Below are 26878 nucleotides of genomic sequence, written 5' to 3'. Positions count from 1 at the left end.
GATCTTTTAAAAAGGGTCAGCGAGTAATGAGTGCACCTGCCGGGTGACCTGCAAAACATGAACTGTATGTGGTCCCGAGGACCAAGGTTGAGAACCACTGCTCTAGGAGGTAACGCCCCATGTCTGGGGATGGAGCATCTGGAGTAGGGGTACCCTCTAGGTCAGGGATGGCTAACCTTGACACGCCAGCTGTTGTTGAACTACACATCCCAGCATGCCCTGCATCAGTTTTAGCATGGCCAAGTAGTAAAACTGATGCAGGGCATGCTGGGATGTGTAGTTCAACAACAGCTGGAGTGTCATGGTTAGCCAACACTGCTCTAGGTGGTATTGCCCCATGACTGGGGGATGGAGCACCAGGAGATGAGGTACCCTCTAGGTCAGTGGTAGCCAACTCCAGTCCTCGAGAGCTACCAACAGTTCACTTCACTTGTAATTCTGTGAGGTGACCTGGAAAACGTGCACTGTTGGGGGTACTTGAGGACCAGGGTTGGGAACCACTGCTCTAAGTAGTGACGCCCCATGACTGGGGATGCAACACCAGGAGATGAGGCACGCTCATGGATGTGAAGCCTCCTGGCTGGAGCGGCTCTCCAGCTGTTGTTGAACTACACATCCCAGCATGCTCTACTACAGTTTTCCTATTTGGCCATGCTAAAGCTTGCAGGGATTGCTGGGATGTGTAGTTCAACAAAAAGCTGGAGAGCCAAGGTTACCCATCCCTGCTCTAGGAAGTAATAACCTATGACTGGGGAGGCGGCAACACCAGGGGGCGGTAGCGTCATGCAGGCGAGTGTACGGTTCTGTGTCTGTGGGGGTCCTCTGTATCCATCTCTGGAAGTGATCCCTGAGACTGGGGGTATTCTGGTGATGCATGATCACTACGGCCCATTGCTGTATTTTCTACACCTCCAGTACCCAGATATCGCTGTGTGTACACTGCAATCTCCTATACCATACACTGTCTCAGGCCTTGCATTAACCTTGGTTTAAATCAGGGATGGGGAACCTTCAGCCCTCACGCTGTTGTTGAACTTCATATCCCAGTATGCCCTGCTACAGTTTTAGCATGGCCAAATAGCAAAACTGTAGCAGTGCATGCTGGGATGTGTAGTACACAATACAATATATGTGGACATGTTTTGGGATTCCCCCACCAGTGTGGCGGTTGGGGCTTCCATTGTATTGGTTGGATATAGAATGACGTATCTCAGTACATGCTTCGCTGGTACATAGGCAGCCATAAGAGGAAATTAGACTATTCCCCAAATTTTCTAATGCTGCGTTCACATTGCTGCCCCTGCAAAATCCCGGGTTTTTGGCGGGGCATAGAGCATCTCAGCTCTACAGACCCTATTCGTACTGCACCTTCATAGACTTAGCAGCTTTGATTGGCTGTTTAAAAAGCAGCTTTGAGCAATGCAATGAACTTGCTTTTTTGCATTTTGTGAGAAAAACCCGGGTCTAGTCTGTTCACACTGCCATACACCCGTGTATTTCGCAGGAAAAAACCTGTGCGTAATTCCCAGGGCATAACACCTGGGAATTTCACAAAGACCCCTTCACACTGAGACAGGACATGGGAAATTACTGCTTGCCCTGGCAAAAACCTGGGTTTTTGCGGCAGTAAGAACGGGGTGTTATTGGGATAGTAGTGGTCTAGTCACTTGAATAATGGCTACAATGTCATTATATAAATAAATTTTAAGTTTTTTAGTAGGTTTCTTCTTTGGCTGGAACTGTGGGGTCACCATACGCTTTGACATAGCTGAAATGTCTGTTTGCCAAATTAGAAGCTGTTCTGCGATTGGCCTTTTCTCCACCACTCTCTGCGTACGATCGTGTTGCACATAATTGTTTGAAATGTCAGTGCTTTGTCCTGACTTTTTTAATATCTAATTGAAAAATCTCCTGTGCACATTGGGGAATAGAATGTTGAAAATCTTCCGTTCTTCCACTGTATGGCCATGCCGCGGACAGCCAGGAGAGGTGTGATAAGGTGCATACACACTGGGTGATTTTGCCCGGCGTGTATACAGAGCAATGATGCAGAAAATTGCTCGGTGCGAGCGATTTTTGCGGACGTGGATGCTATGGGAATGCTGTCCTACCCCCACTGCTCATCTGATGGTAATGCCAGCAGATGAATGGCAGAGGCCAGCGGTGATTGGAGCATGCATCGCCGGCCGTACACACTGGGAGGCTTTTGAGCTGAAAGCGGCTCAAACTGTAAGTGAGCTGTTTTCAGTGTGTATGTAGGGCTGGCAGCAGAAATCACCAGGTGGTACAAATGCCCACACTGTATGGAAATGTAATGCCGGGTCCGTGGAATCCATCAACCGTTCCACAATATGTGGGAGATGTACTAAGCCATGGAGAGAAAGCATCAGCCATGGAGAGTAATAAAGGGGCAGATTTATGAAGCTTGTTGAAGTGATAATGGCTGGTACTTTATCACGGGCCAGTCAGCTCTTAACTGTCACTTTTCAAACCCAGCCTGTAACTTGACAGTTAAGACCTGATTGACAATGATAAAGTATCAGCCACTTTATCACTTCACCGGGCTTCTTAAATCTGCCCCCAAAGTACCAATAAGCTCCTAACTGCCATGCTACAAGCTGTGTTTGTACATCTGCACTTATATAATGTACCTAATTGCATAACCGGAAAGGGCTGGTTGGTTGTTCACGCTCATTATTTCCATAACGAAGTTCATTCCCCCATTAAAGAAATAGATTTATTTATTAAGTTTCTTATATAGCGCACACATATTCCGCAGCGCTGTACAGAGAATATTATTACCAGTTTCTTATATAGCGCACACATATTCCGCAGCGCTGTACAGAGAATATTTGAACATTCACATCAGTCCCTGCCCCAGTGGAGCTTACACTCTATATTCCCTACCACATGTACACGCACACACAGACATTCTAGGGTTAATTTTGTTAGGAGCCAATTAACCTACCTGTATATTTTTGGATTGTGGGAGGAACCCGGAGTCCCCGGAGGAAACCCACGCAAGTACGGGGAAAACATACAAACTCTGCTCAGTTAGAGCCATGGTGGGAATGGAACCCGTAACCGCTGCAGTAATGCTAACCATTACACCATACGTACTGCCCCAACAATAGGTATCGTCAAACTAATCTGGTGCCAACTAAAACCCCTAACTAGACAGCAATGGATTATTCACATGTGCATACACGTACCTATGCATGCAGCCAGTGTTTTACAGCAAATTCCATTGTTTTCTTAAATATATTTCACTATCATTCATGTGGTATACTGGGTCCTCAATACATTGGGGAAGAAGAGGTCCTCCGCAGGAGACAGGCACATAGAACTCTTTACAGTGGGTGTACTGGCTCCTCCCCTCTACTTCCTCCTCCACACCCTCAGTTTAGAAAAATGTGCCCTCGAGAGGCTGCACTTACAGAGCTCCTGAAGAGTTTTTCTTCATTTTATTTTGTTTGTTATTTTGGACTAAACCGCTCCCTGCTTCGTGGGAAGCCAGGGGAGGGTTACAGTTGCCGGCCTCTCAAGGTACCGAACTGTCCCTGCTGCAGGACCACTGTCCTGTGTGGGTGATTGTCGTGGCGGGCATTGCGCTGCATCGCGTCACACTCCCAGCTTGCTGCACACCCCTGGCTCAGTCCGAAGACGTCTGCGGTAGTGTTACCCAGGGTCCCCTCTAGTGGGGCACCCTGGTTGATGTACGGCATGAGGGCGGTAGTGTCTGTGCACAGGAACCACACAGCCCCCTGCCCACACTGGATGCTTTACACTGGCTCTGGACCATCAAGGCAGGTGTTAATGTGTTTGCTAGGAATAGCAACAGCGCCAGTATAAAGATTAGTAATAGCACCAGCGCCATTGTAAGGGGTGGGGCTTAACTCAGAGCGGGGACACAGAGAAGGCGTTTTCAGGGAAAATGGTCTCTGTGGGAGTCCAAATTTCACATCAACTGTTTGGAACTCCGAGCTGTCTATTATGCGGCATCAAAAGCATATGAAATACCAGGAAACCATTAAAGCATGGGATGACTACATTAGTAAACAATTTGCTTCAGATAACTGATGAGAAAATACACAATTTCATATCTGAGAAGATTAGGGAATCTATAGTAATACAATTCGTTACTGAATTTTGGTTTTGTGGGTCTTCTAGAACCTGCAACGTTTGTCCAACAACTAGCCCTTCTTCCCGAGTTGCTGTGTTATTTTACTAAATAGCTGTCCTTCTCTAACTAAGGGTAGGGCGGGGGGATGGGGGTCATACACCGACATGCCTTTGTGCTGTAATCCCTGTATTAAGCTCTAATGTACTGTATTGATCTTTGTAATGTGAGCAATAGTGTGTGCGCCCTGGTCTGTCCTCCGCTCCTGCATCCCGCAGATTACTTTGCGTTCTTGGTTTCATTTGCTAATTAGCCACTAATTCAAACCAGACAATCTTCGCTTGGTGTAATTGTACGCAGATATTGATTAGTAATAACTGCCGCTATTACTGCTTCTGTTAGTCGTTCAGCTCACTGTATGATATATTTTTTTTAAATTAAACAACAATATCAATGTGACTGTTTTATCTGCGCTGTTTATTGGATAGTACTGGCCCTGTATTGTATTGCAGCTTATTTTAGGCTTTAATGAGCCAATTTAGTTATTTCTATCGCAGCTTTGTATTTGTGCACTGCGCGAGTTGCTGCCTTATGTATGTGCTTTTCAGCAGTCCTGGGCAATTCCCATGCAGCACAATACAAAAATGACTGATAGTGACGCTGTAATTCTGTTTGGCTCCTTCCGCCCCAGCTTTTATGTTTTCTGCCAGTGCCGCGATACTGAATAAATGGCGCGCAGTCAGAAGTCTGCAGCTGACTAGCAGAACCTCTTATTTGTTGTTGTTCTCCAGTGGTTCCCTTCCTGAGAGAGAACCGGTTACAAGAGATGAGAGGATCTTTCTAGGAAGTGCAATTAATAGTGATTGCTTGTAAACAAGCTTTTCTCACCTGCGGTTAATGAGCTGCTCTTTAGAAGCTTTGACCTAAATCGCTCTGTGTTTAAATGGTCACTGACCCGAAGCTTGGCTGTTGTCTCTTACCCACGTTGCCGTTCCACGCTTGTATCACTTGCACATGGGAAATTTGCCTTGTTCTGAAGCATAAGGGTGGCTATTGTGCGTTGCTAATGTGCGCGCCGTAACTCGGGCAGACAACATGCCATTTAATGAGATTTTTGTGCACTGAGCTATCAAGATTGGTCCTTTTTAGACACGCGTTAGACTCTGTGGAGATGCCTGCTCTGAGATCCTGTTATTTCAGTGTCTGTAGCTATTTTCGCTTACAAACACAGGTCACATCTTACAGTCTTGCACCCCACTCCGAAAGCAGGTTTGGCGCTCCTGTCTGATCTTCTCTTAATATACAGTAGTACGCAGCAACTTTCTTCAGTTCTGTTAAGGCATAGATCTGAGAACGGGCATTTCCAAACTCTGTAAATCGGCCGGTGTGTACCAGCCATATATGTCTGGGATCGATGTGGTTCAGGCGTATCGCTTTGGCGGTGTAGCACCGTTGATGGCCAATATATCAGCGCATAGTGGTGTGGGCGATCTTCCTACTGCACTACACATAATGACCACGGTCCGATAAATCTACAGTACAGGCCATACGATCTCCGGCTCCGATTCAAAGTGCATAGGAACGGGGATCGGATCCGGAGCTTAAACACATGTGATTTGCCACTTTTCATCGGACTTAACCACCCGAAATGTTCAAAATCACAGTAGTGTATGGGCGCTTTAACAGTCCATATGTTAGCGATTTCCATGCTTGAGCACAGGTGACTTAGTTATTTTAACCATCTGTGCTAAAGCCTGGATATCCCGAAAACCTGCACGGGTAATCTGTGTGTGGGTGCACATACCGATTTCTGCCCTATCTGTTAGGAACACAAATCTGCTAATGTACAGGAACCAATGACAATCATTTGCTCCCAATTGTTGGACAACAGACAATGGTCATTCAGCCAAATTGGTGAAAGCTGTTTGACTTTACAAACTAATGTGAACAATTGTTTTGAATGAAGGGTTGATGGTCGTATGCTCCCATTTAGTACCAGATTTAAGTTCCCATCAGACAGAATGTACAAGATAAATCTTTGTGTGTACCCTGCTTTAGAGTTTAATTTAGTAAATAATATATTAATAATACCTGGCATAGTCAAAATAAATGTACCTTAAATCCATTGGAGAACATTTGACAGGTTTTTTTTTTTTTCAATTAAGGTCAGGTTTGTGTGTCCAATAGTCTTAAATGGGCTTTATTAATGCCTAGTAGTCACCTGGGAACTAGAAGGCATTACTCTCATTAGTGCGCTCTTTATCCTCGATCCCATCATCCATCCCCTCGGACAACGTGTGCCGTAGTACAGATCTGGGGCTCCACATGTCCTGTAGAAGTGTGGGAGGAAGGCTCAGCACGTGGGGGGAACTGCTGCACAGGGAGATGCTGCATAGCACTAATGCAATTACCTAGCTAATTGAAACTTGCACTGCTACATTAGGCTAATATATTTCCTGGGAAAGCTCTTACTTCAGCTGCATAAGCAGCTACTGCAAGACTGTAATGGGTATAGTCTGGGCAGCCCTTTATTTCCCCATAATGAAGCCGTCTGTGTGTATATAGAACAGCTACAATCGGTGAAGTATGGTGCGTGTGGTTTTTTTAATGGTAGAAAAAATTGTGAAAATATCTGTTGACCGGTTACCAGAACTTAGTGTGTGTATAAGTTAGTTGTGCGTGCGAGTAAAGGTTCGGCTATGTATGTGTGTAATATATATATATGGGACTTTTTATGTTCTACCTCTGCATTAGATGCCTATGATATTCTGGCATGTTCTTTATACCTGGTTTGGTTAAAATCTGTAAACTGCAGTCCTTTTATTATCAAACCATTTATAATTGTAGCAAGGATGCATTTCTCCTGGCTTACGGTCTCATCGCTAATTGCTGAGTTCTCTGAGCAGCAACATCGCTACCTGAATAAATACCAGTCTTCCCTGAGCAGCGCCATCGCTACCAGAATAAATACCAGTCTTCCCTGAGCAGTGCCAACGCTACCAGAATAAATACCAGTCTTCCCTGAGCAGCACCATCGCTACCGGAATGAATACCAGTCTTCCCTGAGCAGTGCGATCGCTACCAGAATAAATACCAGTCTTCCCTGAGCAGTGCCATCGCTACCAGAATAAATACCAGTCTTCCCTGAGCAGTGCCATCGCTACCGGAATGAATACCAGTCTTCCCTGAGCAGCACCATCGCTACCGGAATGAATACCAGTCTTCCCTGAGCAGTGCGATCGCTACCAGAATAAATACCAGTCTTCCCTGAGCAGCGCCATCGCTACAGGAATAAATATCAGTCTTCCCTGAGCAGTGCCATCGCTACCAGAATAAATACCAGTCTTCCCTGAGCAGTGCCATCGCTACCAGAATAAATACCAGTCTTCCCTGAGCAGTGCCAACGCTACCAGAATAAATACCAGTCTTCCCTGAGCAGTGCCATCGCTACCAGAATAAATACCAGTCTTCCCTGAGCAGCACCATTGCTACCGGAATAAATACCAGTCTTCCCTGAGCAGCACCATTGCTACCGGAATAAATACCAGTCTTCCCTGAGCAGTGCCATCGCTACAGGAATAAATACCAGTCTTCCCTGAGCAGCGCCATCGCTACCAGAATAAATCTCAGTCCTCCCAGAGCAGCAGCATCCCTACCAGAATAAATCTCAGTCCTCCCAGAGCAGCAGCATCGCTACCGGAATAAAACAGTCCTTCCTGAGCAGCACCATCACCACTAGAATAAATGTCCTCCCTGAGCAGCACCATCGCTACCAGAATAAATTCCAGTCCTCCCAGAGCAGCAGCATCGCTACCGGAATAAATCCCAGTCTTCCTAGAGCAGCGCCATCGCTACCAGAATACATGTATTCTTGTGATGGTGGCACTGCTCCGGGAGAACAGCTTTATTCTGGTAGCGATGGCGCTGCTCTAGGAAGACTAGTATTTATTCCGGTAGCGATGACCCTTCTCGGGGAGGACAGATTTGTTCTTGTGATGATGGCGCCACTCCGGGAGAACATATCTGTCCTCCCTAAGCAGCACCATCGCTACCAGAATGAATCACAGTTCTTCCCAAGCAGCACCATCGCTACCAGAATAAATCCCAATTCTCCCCGAGCAGCGCCATCACCACCAGAATGAATCCCAATGTGCTCAAAACACCGCACCGCAGCCCCTGTCTATCAGTGTGCCACCCCTGCTATTCCACTGAGGACACTGTCACCACAGGTCCCAGATGTTGAGCAGGCAGGACTGGATCATGTAGTAGGTTATTCACTCCCTTCCTATCAGAACAGGTGGCATAGTGTATTCAGTAGTGTTCCCTCTAGGAATATTTGGGGGCAGGGCACGGCTGCAGGGGGGGCAGCGCAATGGGGGTGGACCGGGCCCGCCGACGTCATTGTTGTAGGCGGTCCCGGGCTGCCTCCGTCGTGCAAGGGGGCGTGCCCGGGCTGCCTCCGTCGTGCAAGGGGGCGTGCCCGGGCTGCCTCCGTCGTGCAAGGGGGTGGACCTGGCCCCACCGAAGACCCTGAGCTGCCGAGATTGCGGTGCCTGGAGCTTCCCCGGGCACACCAGCAAGTCAGGCAGCAGGCTGTTTTAGCGGGGCGCTGCTGGAGGGGCAAGGCGCATTTTGCCCTTTAAAAATCGGGCAGGGCCCCGCTAAAACAGCCTAGCGGGAGCACTATTCAGGATTCTACTGTAGCCATTGCTCCTTTTGCACCAATGCAGTGTACTAAATAAATGACCTCTAATCTACATATTATATGACCCGATCCTATATGTAATATCAGTGTGAGCAGCTCCTAGCTGGCGGTGACCCCAGACTTCCAATCATTGCCATACTACTAACTGGGCCAGGGGTAGTGATATAAAATGATCTATTAGGGAGTTGCTGTTCGTTATATCATTGTAGTGGGCTGAAGAAATACAGACCGATAGGATAGATACAGCCTCAAGGCTTACGTGTGGCCCTCCATGTCCTCTGCTTCCTCCACGAGCCTTAGAGGTTCACCCTGCTACAATATAGAAGGCAGTCCTCTGCCTGGGCAGTTCTTGAACTGAGAAATCTACTAAGTGGGAAATATACAAAGTGGATTTACTTATAAAGAACAGTTATAAAACAGTTATCCTGCATGAATTTCCCTGAATATGGACTGAACTTCTGTTTATTTCTCTTCTCACAGGTATGTGATTTAAACTGGTCCGTTTCACTACAAGTCCCAGCATTCTGCTCTGCATGAATCCCTATGAGCCCATTGCAGCAGTATTACATGTATGTGATTTAAACTGGTCCGTTTCACTACAAGTCCCAGCATTCTGCTCTGCATGAATCCCTATGAGCCCATTGCAGCAGTATTACATGTATGTGATTTAAACTGGTCCGTTTCACTACAAGTCCCAGCATTCTGCTCTGCATGAATCCCTATGAGCCCATTGCAGCAGTATTACATGTATGTGATTTAAACTGGTCCGTTTCACTACAAGTCCCAGCATTCTGCTCTGCATGAATCCCTATGAGCCCATTGCAGCAGTATTACATGTATGTGATTTAAACTGGTCCGTTTCACTACAAGTCCCAGCATTCTGCTCTGCATGAATCCCTATGAGCCCATTGCAGCAGTATTACATGTATGTGATTTAAACTGGTCCGTTTCACTACAAGTCCCAGCATTCTGCTCTGCATGAATCCCTATGAGCCCATTGCAGCAGTATTACATGTATGTGATTTAAACTGGTCCGTTTCACTACAAGTCCCAGCATTCTGCTCTGCATGAATCCCTATGAGCCCATTGCAGCAGTATTACATGTATGTGATTTAAACTGGTCCGTTTCACTACAAGTCCCAGCATTCTGCTCTGCATGAATCCCTATGAGCCCATTGCAGCAGTATTACATGTATGTGATTTAAACTGGTCCGTTTCACTACAAGTCCCAGCATTCTGCTCTGCATGAATCCCTATGAGCCCATTGCAGCAGTATTACATGTATGTGATTTAAACTGGTCCGTTTCACTACAAGTCCCAGCATTCTGCTCTGCATGAATCCCTATGAGCCCATTGCAGCAGTATTACATGTATGTGATTTAAACTGGTATATAAAACACTATAACTGATAATCTGTATTGTTGCCCTTTGCATAACAAATGCTGTATTATTAATGTGTTTCTAGTCTTTATTGTACCTGTTTGAAGCTGTGTTCAGTGAGGCATACTTTATTGTAGTATATGTCTTGGCTAGTGTTTATGTTACACAGGCCTTGATTAGCTGGTCATGTGACCTCAGCTGTAGTCTATCTTAATTAGACCTGCTATATCTGGTCATATAGAAGGCAGTCCTCTGCCTGGGCAGTTCTTGAACTGAGAAATCTACTAAGTGGGAAATATACAAAGTGGATTTACTTATAAAGAACAGTTATAAAACAGTTGAAAAACATTGAACAACATCAACCAAGGTAAATACAATACTTAATCCACACTTTCTCAAACAATCTCCCCTTTTCCTGGTCACCAACAGACAAACTATCACATCATGCTCACCACAATGCTACTTCTCATTTCATTACATGGCATACTTACCAAACTTCAACCTTCCTTTAATCTCCCTGACACTCACCACTCTGTGCACATTGCCTCTTCCATTATTCACTCCCCTCTTCTAAACACTCATGAGCTCTTTAATTACTTCTCTACTTGTACTTTCACATCCACTTCCCATCACCAATACAAAAAACTGCAAACATCCACCTATCTCTATCTCTCCTTTCTAATCTTATTAGCTGGTGACATATCACCAAACCCAGGCCCCAACCACCTGACCCACCCAGATTTAATGGCTTCTAAGCCTAGAAATTCAGCTAACCTCATAAATATCACATGCCTCCCACCACACACCAAACAACTTACATGTGCCCTATTGAATGCACGCTCTGTTTGCAATAAATTAACATCCATCCATGACCTCTTCATCTCCCACAACTTCAATCTGATGGCAATTACAGAAACCTGGCTCACACAATCAGACACGGTCTCGCCTGCAGCACTGTCACATGGTGGTTTCCACTTCACTCACACCTCTAGGCCTGGTAACTGTAAAGGAGGTGGAGTTGGTATATTACTGTCACAAGACTTCACATACTCAGTTCTCCCACCAGTTCCTTCACTCACATTTACATCATTTGAAGTACACTCCATTAGGGTTTTTTCCCCTTTCTCTCTGCGTGTTGCTGCTATCTATCGCCCACCTGGGCTTCCCAAATCTAAATTTCTGGAAGATTTCTCTGCCTGGCTCCCCCATTTCTTATCCTCTGACATCTCCACTATCATCCTGGGTGACTTCAACATTGCTATTGACAGTCCACCATCTCTGCATGCCTCCAAACTCCTCTCTCTAACCTCCTCTCTTGGCCTCTCCCAGTGGTCCGACGCCGCTACTCATGAGGAAGGCCACTGCCTTGACCTCGTTTTCACCAGGCTGTGCTCAGTCTCTGATTTTACTAACACTCCCTTCCCTCTCTCTGATCACAATCTTATTACTCTCTCACTCTCCTCCATTACCTCAAGCTCACTGACACAGAAATCATGCAAGCCTACTCTAACCCGCAGAAATACTAATGCTATTAATTTTCCACAACTTTCCACCTCCCTGCAACAACAGCTCTCACTAATTTCTACATTTACCTCTCCTGACTCTGCTGTTTCCCACCTCTACCAGACTCTTGAAACAGCCCTTGATGGAGTGGCTCCAGCTACCCATTATACCCCACGTAGGCTTAGATGCCAACCGTGGCACTCCAACACAACAAGACAACTACGAAATCAGTCACGTAAAGTTGAACGCCAATGGCGTAAATCTCGTAATATTACTGATTTCCTCACATATAAGACTAGCTACCACTCCTACTGCAATGCTTTGGACACGGCCAAACAAACATACTACCAATCTCTCATCTCTTCTCATGCCACCAACCCTAGGCGACTTTTTAACACATTTAAGTCTCTTCTGTACCCTCCCCCTCCTCCCCCACCGGCTACCATCAGTGCACAAGAACTTGCCTCCTACTTTAAGGACAAGATTGATAACATCCGAGATGAAATGGTATGCTCCACAATCTCTAACCCTCTTTCTGCCACACCTGAACCCTCTGGCACTTTCTCTTCGTTTGAGCCCACAAATGAAAAGGAAGTATCCGCACTCTTCTTATCCTCCTACTCTACTACCTCTCCTCTTGATCCTATACCTGCACAAGTCACTAAAAATCTATCTCCTGTGCTTATTCCAACCTTAACTAAAATCTGCAATCTCTCTCTTGCTACTGGTACTTTTCCGTCTCTGCTCAAACATGCAGCGATTACTCCCATTCTGAAAAAACACAATTCTGACCCTAACTCTCTCTCTAACTATCGTCCTATCTCTCAGCTCCCATGCCTCTCCAAGCTACTTGAGAGACTTGTCTACTCTCGCCTAACAAACTTTCTTAACTCCAACACCCTATTAGACCCGCTTCAGTCAGGCTTTCGTTCTCAACACTCCACTGAGACAGCACTGACTAAAGTGGTTAATGATCTGGTAACAGCTAAGTCTAAAGGCCATTACTCACTGCTTATTCTTCTAGATCTTTCTGCTGCGTTTGACACTGTGGATCACACTCTCCTTTTACAAACACTACACTCCCTAGGTCTTAATGATACAGCCCTTTCCTGGTTCACATCTTACCTATCTGATCGCTCTTTCACTGTTCGCTTCTCTGACTCTACTTCCTCTTCACTACCTCTGTCAGTCGGAGTTCCGCAAGGCTCAGTCTTAGGTCCTCTGCTTTTCTCAATCTATACCTCCTCGCTTGGCAAACTAATCAGCTCCTTCGGATTTCAGTATCACTTATATGCGGATGATACTCAAATCTATCTATCAACCCCAGAGTTGTCACCAGTGGTTTTGGGCCGAGTCTCTGAATGTCTCTCTGCCATCTCACTTTGGATGTCTTCTCGCCAACTCAAACTCAATATTTCCAAAACTGAATTACTTATATTCCCGCCAACTAAGAACAGTTACCATCCTGATATCTCCATCACTGTTGACAACTCGACAATCTACCCTACCCAACAAGCTCGTTGCTTAGGGGTCACCCTCGACTCTGACCTGTCCTTTGTTCCCCACATTCAATCTGTCTCCAAATCATGTTACATGCATCTAAAAAACATATCCAAAATACGACCGTATCTCACACAAGACACTACTAAATCTCTTATCCATGCACTCATTATATCCCGCATTGATTATTGCAATAGTCTCCTAACTGGACTTCCCAAGAACAGACTCTCACCACTGCAATCCATTTTAAATGCTGCTGCTAGGCTGATCTTCCTTGCAAGACGCTCATCGTCTGCTGATCCGCTCTGCCAGTCCCTCCATTGGTTGCCTGTATATTACCGTATTCAATATAAAACACTTCTACTTGCATATAAAGCTATTAACCATACTGCACCAGCATATATCTCTGCACTTATCACACAATATCTCCCATCTCGACCACTCCGCTCTGCACAAGATTTGCGTCTCTCATCTGAGCGGATCACTAGCTCCCATTCACTATTACAGGACTTTCATCGGGCTGCTCCCATCCTATGGAATGCCCTTCCATGCACAATTAGACTCTCCGCTAGCCTACAAACTTTCAAGCGTTCCCTGAAAACTCACCTCTTCAGGCAAGCCTATCATATTTAAGTTCTACATGCATAACCCTCCGAGGCACTTATGTATTATATAGCTTCCCTTCTGGACTTGTAACTTGTTGGGACTGCTATGCTATTACTGGTGCCTGTCCTTGTGTTTCCCTCCTATATCCCTATAGATTGTAAGCTTGCAGCAGGGCCCTCCTACCTCCAAGTCTGTCTGTTGTTACCCAGTTTGTTTTATCACTGTTTACTATTGTAAAGCGCAACGGAATCTGTTGCGCTATATAAGAAACTGCAAATAAATAAATAAATATAATGTATACGCAGGCCAGGTAGCACAGGTTTAGGAGTTTGGTGTACGCCTGCATCACCGTGACCCACTATTTTAGAAAAATTGCTAAATATGTAAATTAATGGAAATTTAGGGTTTGCAAAATGTATTTGAACGTCGTGTTTTCCAGCTCCGGGGAAATGTAAATTCTTGGTGCAGCGGAAGTAAAGCAATTGTCTCTGCAATCCAGGACAGGATTTCATGTTGGTTTATTTTCAAACAACAATTAAGAATTGTGCTGCACCCACGTGTAGGTGCTGCATAGTTTTACATAATCACCTCTGATACTTGCTCTCTTTCATCTTGGTGTTTAAATAGGAATGGATGAACTTTTTAGTTATCTTTATTTTACGAAACCTTTTTTTTTTTTTTTTGCTTTTTTTTTATTTGTTACTGCTTATTGCATTTGTGGCTGCTATAATAATAAAAATAAAAAAAACTGCGGCTGAAATTGAGCTGCCACATTCAGCGGCAGACATGACATAGGGGTCGTGTAAAAACGTATTAATTATTTATCAAGTGTCAGCAGTACTCTATGGTAGTTCCTTCTGAATAGCACCGCGGGGCTTTCGTACTGAATCAGCGGCTGCTCTGCTGTAATCACACTTCCCAATCGTGACCCTACGGCTTCTCGGGCTTGTAGAATACAGAAATAAATTAGACCGCAGTCAATGGGAGGAAGGGATTATAGACAGAAGAATAATATATACATGTGGACTCCAGACCCCTCCATATCAATAATCTTTATCTGAGCCATCTGTCTGATAAAGAAATGGCTAACGCAATATACAGGTTTCTTCTCCAAACCTTTCTCAAACTACATTCTTGTTTGATCCTTTCTTTGTTTTACGCCTCTGGCCAGTGTAAAGCCAATATAGAAAGTGCACAACCACTAGCTTGTAATATACATCCGCTTAATATACATCCGCTTTATATTGCCTCATCATAGATGATAGCTGTCTGCTGCCATTTGTCCCTTACATGATAAACGCAGCCGCATATGGTTTGGGTTCTGCTAGTCCAGGGGTGACCAAACCTGTCCCAAGTTTTACCAACAGTTCATGTATCTCAAGTAACCTGTAGATCTGTAGTAGGAAGGAATGCCCCAGGTTTGAAAATGTGACAGTTAGTAATGACTACAGCTGTGCACTAGCTAGGGAGTCTGGGAAATATGACAGTAATGACTACACCTGGGCACCAGCTAGGTGGTCTGGGAAATGTGACAGTAATGACTACAGCTGTGCACCAGCTAGGGAGTCTGGGAAATATGACCGTAATGACTGCACCTAGGCACCAGCTAGGTGGTCTGGGAAATGTGACCGTTAGTAATGACTACACCTGTGCAGCAGCTCGGTGGTTTGGAAAACGTGGACCGTTGGTAGATCTCGGACCTGTTTAGCCGCCCCTGTTCTAGCTGGTTTTTATTGTTAAGGCTTCTTTTTAGGTACTTGCGGCATAGCTAATATTGGCATTATTGTGGGTGCAGGAAGGAAGAACTCAATATTTGTTTCTGGGGCATTAATAAGATTCTCCACCCAAATATAATGGTTCAGTGATGAACGTAACATAAGACTGCAGCTTCCTATATAATCATATACCCCAGCATGTGGTAATTGTTACACATGCCTGACACCCTGGGGGAGGTTACACTGTGGTGTAGAAGTATCAGTGAGACGGATCGTGTGGCTGTAATGTTATTCAGTCAGAGCATGTATTCTGCTTTCTGTATAAATCTATTCCACAGCGGCAGCATTCTACAAGATAAAGGCAGACCGATAACGCAGGTGCCCTCCACTACCCAAGGGGGTAATTACATATCAGACATAAACATAGCGGGCCTAATACAGAAATACATCTGTCTATTTAGCAATCTATATAATCTGTAATCTCTCTACTGATTCTGGAAAAAACACAATTTTGACACTAATCTACCTGAGAGCTTTGGCTGCACTCACCGCACGCATGCTTCCTTGCATCGCACAACTTACTGGACCCACTTCAGTCGGACTTTCTTTCTCAACACTCCAGAGACGGCACTGACTAAGATAGTGAGTGATCTCGTCACTGCTACCGTAATGCTGTGTACATGACTCGCTGGTCAGAACCGCATAGCACAAATCGCACAGTGTTATGCAGCAGATCTGTACTATATAGTCCATAACAATGCATTTTGCTTTCCAGTAAATCCCAATTGAACAGCAAGCAAAATCGCACATCCCTTTCTCGGTTCTCATCCTGCTTATAATAGCTCCTGAAGAGTCTGCTTCTCTGACTGCACCTCCTTTTCCCTACCTCTATTATTTTGAATTAACGCTAGTCTTGGGTCCTCTGTTTTCCTCAGTCTGTACCACATTTCTTGGCAAACTAATCAGCTCCCGTATTTCAGTGTGATCTGATTCTCAGATCTACCAATGATCTGATCTGATCTCAGTGTGATCTGATTCTCAGATCTACCAATGCTCCCCAGGCTTGTCACCACCTCTGTTGGTGCAGGTCACTGAATGCCTTTGTCATTTCATCTTGGGTGTCATCTCGCCTCCTCAAATATCATATTTCCAAAACAGAATGAATGTTTCCTCTGGACTTTTAGTAGTTATATATTGATCGCTGTTTAACTCCAAATCAACCTTACCTCACAAGCTCGCTGCCTAGGTGTCATCCTAATGTTACATATAAAAATAACGAACCAATATACAACACTGCAGAAACTCTAATCCGTGCTCATGTTATCTCCCGCTTGGGTTATTGCAGTAGTCTTCCAACTACAATACATTTTGAATGCAGCTGCAGTGTCTATTCTATATAATGAATGTAAGCTTGCGAGCAGGGCCTTCCTACCACAGTTTTACCCAGTTTGTTCTAATTAAAAAGTGCAACAGAATATGTTATAGATAGATATCGATAGATATAAGAAAAAAGGCACTCAGTAGTCAGTTTTTGCAGAAAATATAATTGTATTAGGTTCCACAGGGGGAACGTTTTCGGGGTATGAGCCCCTTCATCAGCCCCACAACCTACAGCACTGAATACACCACACGCCGAGTCCCCGCAACAAGAAGTGATGGGCGTCTACTTCCGGGCGGAAGTACAAGCTCCGTTGCCTAGCAACCGGATGCTTGACTTCCAAGCTGCAGAAACTCTGCATCCATCACCGACGGGGGGACACCAGGCACATAGAAAGGACCAACGGCCGGTTGACTAACAAACATAACTGACCAGACACAATGGTCTGGCTCCACTGCTGAATACAGCGGTGGCTCATGACGAGACCACTCCCAGGGGGTGTCACGCCGCATGGTTGCCAAGCAATCACCTGCAGCAAAGAATAAGCATGATGCATAACCAGCAAGTACATCCATGTTAAGCTGATAATGCTATGCACATGATAATTCTTAATCTTCTGGCCATTTGTGTTTCAGGTAGAACATCACGAGTTTCTGGTAAAAGCTTCGTTTGATCCCAACCTGACAGACCTGAGAGAGAAGATGGACGACCTGGAGAAGAACATGCAGTCTGTGCTCAGCGGTGCAGCCAGGGAGCTAGGTGGGCGGGGCTTGTGTACAGGAAATCACAGGGCAGATGTTCTGTATTAACCCTGGCGAAGTGATAGGTGTGAACGCAGCAGCCAATCAGCTCTTAACTGCCATGGCACAGGCTGGGTTTGAAAAATGAAGGGAGCTGATTGGCTGCTGCATTCTCACCTTCCATTTTATTACTTCTCCAGGCTTGATACATCCGCCCTACTGTATTTGGAGAAACCCCAGTGTCTGGATTATCTAGCAGCCTAGCCCTTAGTGACACTGCCTTCTAGCATGTATATGGTTGTATCTTCTTCTGCTCTGTCTAATTCATTTCTCTGAGAGATGTGATCCATCACATTCTCAAATCACTGTTTACCTAAAGGAGTCCGTGCACACAGTGATACTGCTGACGGGCGGCTGAATGTCACAGTTCGCCATATGTAAGCAATAGCCAACTATTTAGCACTTGCGTGCCTCTTGACCAAAACGGTTCGTCTTTGACTGCAAATTTACGCAGGCATACGCATATAAATACAACGGAGTACAGGAATGTATTGCTTTCCAAGCGGTTTTTCACAAAACACCTTTTTGGAAGGGTTTAAGGATGAAGCTTGCAGTCAGCAACTGATTCGGTGGACCAGAGACAGCCATGGTGATTCTTTTTTCTTGTGGGCAAAAAAAGAAAAAAAAAAACTTTTTAATAAAGAAAATACTATTTAAACACTTTATACGAAGCCACGGATTGTTGGGATTTGTTTTCACCTGCCTCTTGCAAATGAAACGAAATCACTGAAAGCAGCCCCGTTTTTCGGCTGCTAAATTTTGAGGGTTTTTTCACAGCAAGGTGATCTTTTTTTTTTCGGATAACGCTTGTAAATATGTACGATGGGGAACATTCTCCTTTTACTAACATGTCTGTTGTGCAGAAGCTGCAAGCCAGCTGAATCTGCTGTTCGCCCCAACACACACACACACACACACACACACACACACACACACACACACACACACACACACACACACTGTTTTTCCTTGTAATTAGTGTAAATCTTCCAGGTAGCACGTTGACTACAGCTTCATCCCCAAGCTCTTACACAACCATCTGCTCCACAGCTATTCGAGCGGCTGGGCTTATTCAGTTTAATTATGGATTTGAAAGTCAAGTAACTAATGACGATTAATACACTGTGCAGAAGTATTTGGATATGTGCACGTCAGCTTTCCCTTGTCAGCGAAGACCCTGAAGTAGCTGAGAATAAACGTCCCTCCCGGTGATTTATGCCTTAATCATTTCTGCATTGGAAACTAATTTCCATGTTATTACCGGAACATTTGGCTGCCAGCAAGCAGTTCCTATAGCTCCTTGCTCGGAACCGTCCCCTTTGTGTAATCTCCTTTCTGTGAGACCTGCTATCTGTCAGATGGGTTTAATCGGCGGTTTCTATGGGCAGAAGATTTGGATACCATAAAGTTAAATGGGGGATAGCGAGAGAATGATATACTTAGTAAAGACTTCACTATTAGAGATAACAAAGTCGTGTTCTGTAGATGAGGACAATATTTTTTTCTCAGTTTGTTCTCCTTTGTCTGTTACCTCCGTATAATAGGACTGGATGCTGGAAAAAGCATAAAACTGGAATCTAACGCACAACTGGGTCACTATTTCCGGGTAACCTGCAAGGAGGAAAAGTCCCTCAGAAACAACAAAAAGTTTACAACCATTGACATTCAGAAGAATGGAGTGAGGTTCACCAACAGGTATTGCCATGGTTAATTTTTTTAAATTTTTTTTTTGACCAGATCCAAGTCTCCTAGAGAATTAAATAAGCATGCTGCCATGACGATGGTCCATCATCAAAGTTTATTTAAAAGGTGCAATTAGCCGGGTAAGCGATCGGGAAAAAAGAATAAAAACCAAAAACAGAAGCGTAGAAGTCATGCGGGAACAGCTGCACTTTGAGGCGGGGCCTGTAAATGCTTAGGGCTGGTGTAGCCTTACAATTGTTACAGATCGCGAGATCAAACTGTTCTCTCTAGCACAACGGGTGGATTATGTGGCTGGATGTAGGAGGATGGACTTAAGGGATAGTGTTCAGAGGGCCCTGCTCGTGAGAACACTGCAGCATGCTTGCTTTTTCAGCACTTTATAAAATGTGGGTTCTGATATTCGCATATTTTCATATGTAGATTTGACATTTTTGTTAGCCTCCAAAATCTCCTCACCAGATTTTCTCAATTAATCACCGGTCAGCTCAGACGGTGTAATGGTAAGCCGTACTGTCATGGGTTGGATTCCCACCATGGCTCTAACTGTGTGGAGTTTGCATATTCTCCACGTGCTTGCGTGGGTTTCCACAGGGTACTTTGGTTTCCTCCCACAATCCAAGTATGTACTGGTGAGGTAATTGGCTCCTGACAAAAATTAACCCTATAATGAGTGTTTGCGCACATGTATGTGTGATAGGGAATATAGATTGTAAGCTCCACTGGGGCAGGGACTGATGTGATTGTTTAAATATACTCTGTACTGTGCTGCGGAATATGTGTGCGCTATATAAATAACTGGTAATAATAGAAACCTTTATACCCAGCCATGCAGTGTGAGATGCTAAGTTCTCCACACCCCGTGCAACTCTGTTAACGGCGGGATCTTTTTTTTTTGCCAAAAATTGGACCTTAATAGCAACACAATGTGACTAGGACTCACAAGGAGACTATTACACACAATCTACAAGTGTGATGTCACAACAATCGGCACAGATTCTGTATACGGAGCAGAACTTGTATTGTAAAGAAGCAACGGCTTCACGTACAGATTCAGAGACTCAGTTGCACACAGACAAGTGTCATATATTAAATGAACGTCGCAGTCTGCGAGTCCTTGTTGCATTGTGAACAAGATCATTTTTATTGCAAGACCTCAAGTGTTAACAATTCTCTCGCAACCTGGTGTGCCAAACCGGGCTGCTTGGTGTGACCGTGGCAAAGATGAATGAGGACAAATCTGTATAATCGTAATTTCTAGCTGGATGTCACGTGTTCATAGTTTGATGGCAACGCACCGTGGTTATTGGGTCAGAGAAGGCTAATGCAGCGATAAAGTGATGTAATGGAAATGGGCACGTATGGAAAAAAGTGTTTTTTATATTTATCCCAGTTTTTATTGGCAGTTCTGCAGAGTTTGTCTAGAGACTGCGCTGCTCATTTCACACACAAGCCGTTACCTGAAGATAAGTCCCGCAGGTTCCGGGTGCTCTCCTAAAGACGTCTCGTGGCGCTCAGCTACTTTTGTAGAGTTCTTTTTGGGTGACTCTTCTGGAATAGTCACCGTGTGAAATTGTAAGTTCACATTTGCAGGGGAGGTATAATTGGGTAATAAGGCATTTACTTAGCAGATAGCAAGTAGGCAGTTTCCTGCCTGTGAATCATCTACAGGTCATGGAGTGAGTCATATTATCAGGCTGACCTGATATTTCATTTACTCCTGTCTGAAAGATCAGATACCGTCAGCAATGCGCCTGTAGCTGGTTCCCAGAGCTGCGTGTCTAAAGTAATGAATGCTAGAAGGATGCATTGTACAGGTTAGTGTGTGTGTATAAGCCCTGTAGGAAGGATAAACACCCACTACCTTCTCTAAAGCAGCAGCTTGCTTTGTTTAAATAAACGTATTCTTCATCGCAACTAGATAGTTATCCAGCTTGAAACCTGCGCGCCCAAATACAGTAAAAAGATGCTTTGTTATACCCCAGAATATACAGGATTACTCATCTGAAATGGCCTATTTATACAATAAAGGTGTAGAACCGGACAGGAGCATTATTGGTGATTTTCTGCACCTTTTGTCAAGGGTTTAATGCACTGAGATGTACCTAGTTCTGTAAAAGAAATTTATCGAAATAGATCGTAAATCAGGCAAACCTCTTCCAAAGGTGCAGGACTCCTATTCATAAACACCAACGTGGGAAAATGTAGGACGGAGGCTATTGCAGTGATCGGAGTGAACGTGTTCATTGGTGTCAGAAATGAGCTGGGGACAGGGGTGGCAAAACCTGTCCTCATGATCTACCAACAGTTTATTTGTGTCAGGCAACCTGTGGATCTATAGTATGAATGAATGCAGCACAGTTTGAAAATGTGACAGTTAGTAATGACTACACCTGTGCACCAGCTAGGGGGTCTGGGGAATGTGACAGTTAGTAATGACTACAGCTGTGCACCAGCTAGGGAATCTGGGAAATGTGACCATTAGTAATGACTACAGCTGTGCACCAACTAGGTGGTCTGGATAATGTGGCAGTTAGTAATGACTACAGCTGTGCACCAGCTAGGGAATCTGGGAAATGTGACCACTAGTAATGACTACAGCTGTGCACCAACTAGGTGGTCTGGATAATGTGGCAGTTAGTAATGACTACAGCTGTGCACCAGCTAGGGAATCTGGGAAATGTGACCATTAGTAATGACTACACCTGTGCACCAGCTAGGGAATCTGGGAAATGTGACCATTAGTAATGACTACAGCTGTGCACCAACTAGGTGGTCTGGATAATGTGGCAGTTAGTAATGACTACAGCTGTGCACCAGCTAGGGAATCTGGGAAATGTGACCATTAGTAATGACTACAGCTGTGCACCAGCTAGGGAATCTGGGAAATGTGACCATTAGTAATGACTACAGCTGTGCACAAGCTAGGAAGTCTGGGTCATGTGACGGTTATTAATGACTTCAGCTGTGCACCAGCTAGGGAGTCTGGGAAATTTGACAGTTAGTAATGACTTCAGCTGTGCACCAGCGAGGTGATCTCGGAAATGTAACAGTTAGTAATGACTACACCTGTGTCCCAGCTAGGTGGTCTTGGAAATGTGGACTGTTGGTAGATCTTGAGGACCGGTTTGGCCACCCCTGATCTAGAACCCTGCCAAGTACTCACAGAGTGGGTGTCTCAGGACTGCTGTGGTGCACCCTGACTACAGGATAGTATTCATAAGATTGCTGACCAGCATAGTAAGGCACTAAAGGTTTAATGGTGCATGAAAGATGCAGAACAGTCCATGGACAGCCGGTTGTCCCGCTTCGATTTTTACTGCAACTTTATAGTCCTTCAGATGTAGACACGTTGGCCTTGATTTGGAGGGTGGATGTTGGTTGGCTGATAAGGCGGATTAGTGTGTACTTAAACGCAGCACATCGGCTTACACATGAAACAAGGCAGAGAGTTATACGATGTGTGAACAGTTGATTAATGCATCTTTCAGCAGGTTATTTCACTTCAAACGAGCGTGAATTGTGGATGGTGTTATTATTCCCGAGAGACGCCAGGCCACCTGCTCCGAGCCTGCTTGCTTTGTTCAGCTGCCAGGTGCTCCGTGTGCCACCGCGCCCTCCTAGCGTTATCTCAACAGTTATTTACACAATATGTCCACGTACAAAAAAACGAGACGGTGTTATGGTAACTACACAATAGAACAGAGCAATGACAGCAATAGCTGAATTATTAAAATGAAACAAATACACCCGGAGGGGAATCCAGCTAAATGGTTATTGGCACTGCCTGGCTTCAGGTCTGCTGATGACTTGTATTGTCTCGTAGATCATTAGCCGGCAATGTGTGGGGCAAGTCTCGCTGCTACGGCCTACTGACCTCTGTTAGGTAGATCTAGCCCAACCAGTGACACATTGTATGGTGAAAGGCCTTAAATGCACACTTGGAGTGGAAAGGATGTATGTATATACAGTATAATTATGTATCGCAGGCATATGTGGCCATGTAGTACATATGTACAAGGCCGCTAGCTATATACTTTCCATAGAAGTCATGGGGGCAGATGTATTAAGCCTGGTGAAGTGATAAAGTGATAAGCCAATCACCTCCTAACTGTCAAGCTACAGGAGGGGTTTGAAAAATGACAGGAACTGATTGGCTGCTGCGTTATCACCTTTCGCTTTATCACTTCACCAGCATTTTTTCAATCTGTCCCTTGAATTTCCGAAGTGACTTCCAGTATCTGCGGTAACAAGTACATTCATTATTATAATATCCATATAGATGTAACGCCCAGGGTGTACCCAGCGTAAGTCCTGAACTGGTCTCCTTATCTGTCTGCGGGCCAAGGTCACTGCCCCCCTTTCCTACGGCCCCTGCAATCATTCCTGCTCACATCTACGGTTACAGCTCAAATCAGAAATGGCATCTTTCTCCCCGGAGAAGTAAAATATCGGTAACTGCTTTCCTTTAAATATGGCCCAGAGATACAGTTTCTGTGGAAACGGTCATCCAAGCCGCATGAGAGGTCCCCTGATACATTCACTGTTCACTCTGGGAGAACTTTAAAGTCCTCCTACATTATTGAGCTTATCCCTGAAGGGAGATTTAAATTCGAAATCATCGGCTACAAACCCTTTGTTGTGATTAGTTTTCTTCTATTTCAAGTCTCGGGAGTTATACTGCGGCTCGATCTGTACAATCAGTGTGCGGAGGTCGCCTGAGCCGGCCACTTATAGAGACTGTACATGTGTGTATATTATGCACAGACCAGCTATTGTGTTAGTGTTTATACATTTTATGGCTGGTGCCCTTACTGAACGTGGGGTGCATATAAATCCCCGAAATCTACCTCTGCATGTAGAACAGGAACATTCTTTTCTTTCTGTTTAGAGGTGAGTGCCTATGCTTTATATGCTGTGCAAGTGCTGTTTTGCCAAAGCCGGGGAATTTGAGAAGATGTTTTCCAAGACAACCCAAGAAACACGATCGTGACTCTCCACCTAATGATGAAATAAGGAAGATTGCCAAATCCTTGAACGTTTAGGATTATATTTGCAGCGCCAAGCAGCCGACGAAGCCTCATTACGTGTTGCAGATAGTTTAGAGAAGTAGAAGAAAACTTTCCAAGACGGACAAGTGTCAAATCTTTCGTCATTGCTAGGATAAAGAATACATGTGAACTCATGCAAGTTAAAGACTTGCCTCTGTCTCGGCAGAAGACCGGTGGAGAACCGTCATTTAACGGTTGTTCAACTGGTATTTCTCTATAATGTTAGCTCGCATGCGATACCTCAGCAACAGCTCGCGGGGAAGGCTCCATGCTCCAAGGCAGACGGACCGCATTCGATACATCGTGTGCAGTCCTTTAGCATACGACCCCGGCAAGTGCTGCTGGATCTGATAAATGTGTGTGCAACACTTCCGATCCTCGTGTCTGATACGTTCGGGACCGTGGATCGGAATTGGAGGTTAGGCAAAGACAGTTTGGATGCTTCTCACCCAATTTCTCGGGCTTATGTGTCGAAATCGGGTGAAGAGGGCCCAAATTGTATGTACCTAACCTCTGGATCTGATCCGTGGGCCCCAAACGTATCGGATCAAGTGTATGAAGGGCACCTTCAGTTTGTGGTGGTTTTAATAATTTTTTATAAGTTACAATGGGGGAGGTGCAGCACAAAACAAAAATTCAAACGGGGAGGCACACCCAACTGCCAGTGAGTCAGTTTAGAAGGCAGTTGGTGTGCCTCCCCTATTTGAAATTTGAACTGTGCCTGAGCCCCAATCTGGAGCATCCCCTGGTTATATCTGTTTGGGCAGGTCTAATTCCGCCTTTCTTTTGGGGGGGCAATGTGAAAATTCATGTTGCCGTTTTGGTTGACTGTCGACCTTCCCTTTGTTGACCTAATGCTTGTGTTGACCTAAGCCCTACATGATGTATGTCGACCTAGCGACCGTATCTCCTTGCCGGAAACCACTGATGTCTTTGACATACGGTCAGAGTGTTTGGCTGAATGTTACTAATAATGGTAGCATTTTATTTTGGCAGCCTTAAACGCTCACTGCAACGCCTTCCACCTTGAACTGCAGGGAAAGGATAAAACCATTGCCCAATTAATTCCTTTTTTTTTTTTTTTTTTTTTTTTTTAATGCTTTCAAATCAAAATTTCAGCTTCTCACATCGCGGCTTGGGAAGGAATTTTTAAATCATTTCCCTAATGTAGAAAAAGCTGAAGAACAATCTGATGAAAGCCGTCGCTCATATGATATGTTCTGTACTGAAGAACAAAATCTTTGCCAAGAACCGGAGAGGCTATTTCAGGATATTAATCAGCTCGAGCCAATCTTGGCTTTTCCAATTTGCTGATGCTGACATCGAAGAAATTTCTGCGACTGTCCTATATGTTCAATATGAACTCGTCCGGCTTAACGGAAGACTCATTGATGTTCTAATATAAGATCTGTACTAGATAGTCTCGTCTGCACAGTCTTTTTTTCTATTAAATTTCGATGCTGCGCATGTGGTATAATATGTATTGGGTATTACGTTGTGGCATAATGTGTAATGGGTATTACGGCATGTACTGGGTGTCTGAGGCATTCAGTGCGCACTGTCCTTTTTAGTGTGTGTTTGGTGTAGGCGGAGAGACCTTTTTAACTGCATTGAGTGCCAATAGGCGGTACTAAACACGCCCCTCTGATAGTGGAGCACCTCACTTTTTTGATAGTGGAGCACCTCACTTTTTTTATTGCGAAGACCCCCACCCGGCTACTTCTTGATGCCACCCGGCTGGAAAATTTTTCTGGGGAGAACACTGGTATATAATACAGAATAGTGTTTAACATGAGTTAAAATAAGCAGGATTCAATTTTATTTCCATTAAAACATTAATTTAATTAAAAGTTTAAACCAAAGTGTCTCTTTCTCACTGTTTTTTTTTTTTACCCTGACCAAACATTTTTGTTGATTTTTGTTCTTTAGATGACCTAATAAACATTACTGTATGTACTATTTTGTAGATTGTGGAAGCTTTTCAGTCATAGGAGTATATATCACAAAGTCTGGTTATGCTGTGGTTCCTGCAAGTGTATGCTGTAGCAGGTGGTGGTTGCGCCTTGCTTCCTGCAAGTTTTTCTTCTGTAGCAGACGGTGGTTGTGCCGTGCTTCCTGCAAGTGGTACTGTAGCAGGTGGTGGTTGTGCTGGGCTTCCTGGAAGTGGTGGCTGTAGCAGGCGGTGGTTCTGTTTCTCATGTGCTCGCTGAGTGACTGTTGCCTTTAGCTGTGTGACTGCTTTCTAATTGCCTGCCCATACTACTTTGCAAGCAGGTTCCAAATAGCAGTTGCCTGCTATTTTCATTTTGTAGACAAAATGAAGAGTTATATAAACACTAGTGTTCACTCTAGACATTTTTTAGGGCAGGGTGCTGACCATGGTGAGGGCACATTTATTCAATCGTGAGGGCACATTTTT

The 26878-nt window shown here is 44.7% G+C and overlaps 1 protein-coding gene across 1 annotated transcript in view; it reads left to right on the top strand.

The window, feature by feature from the left end:
* Positions 1-26878, top strand: part of MSH2 (mutS homolog 2) — a 95521-nt gene that overhangs the window by 47283 nt on the left and 21360 nt on the right. Inside the window, exons 9-10 of the mRNA XM_083175288.1 lie at positions 17543-17666; positions 19252-19402. Coding sequence (XP_083031414.1) covers positions 17543-17666; positions 19252-19402 — 275 coding nt within the window. The remainder of the gene's footprint in view (positions 1-17542; positions 17667-19251; positions 19403-26878) is intronic.

This window comes from Crinia signifera, chromosome 3 (assembly GCF_055691185.1).
Source record: "Crinia signifera chromosome 3, ASM5569118v1, whole genome shotgun sequence".
NCBI classification, from domain to species: domain Eukaryota; kingdom Metazoa; phylum Chordata; class Amphibia; order Anura; family Myobatrachidae; genus Crinia; species Crinia signifera.
This window is presented reverse-complemented; position numbering and strand designations above follow the sequence as displayed.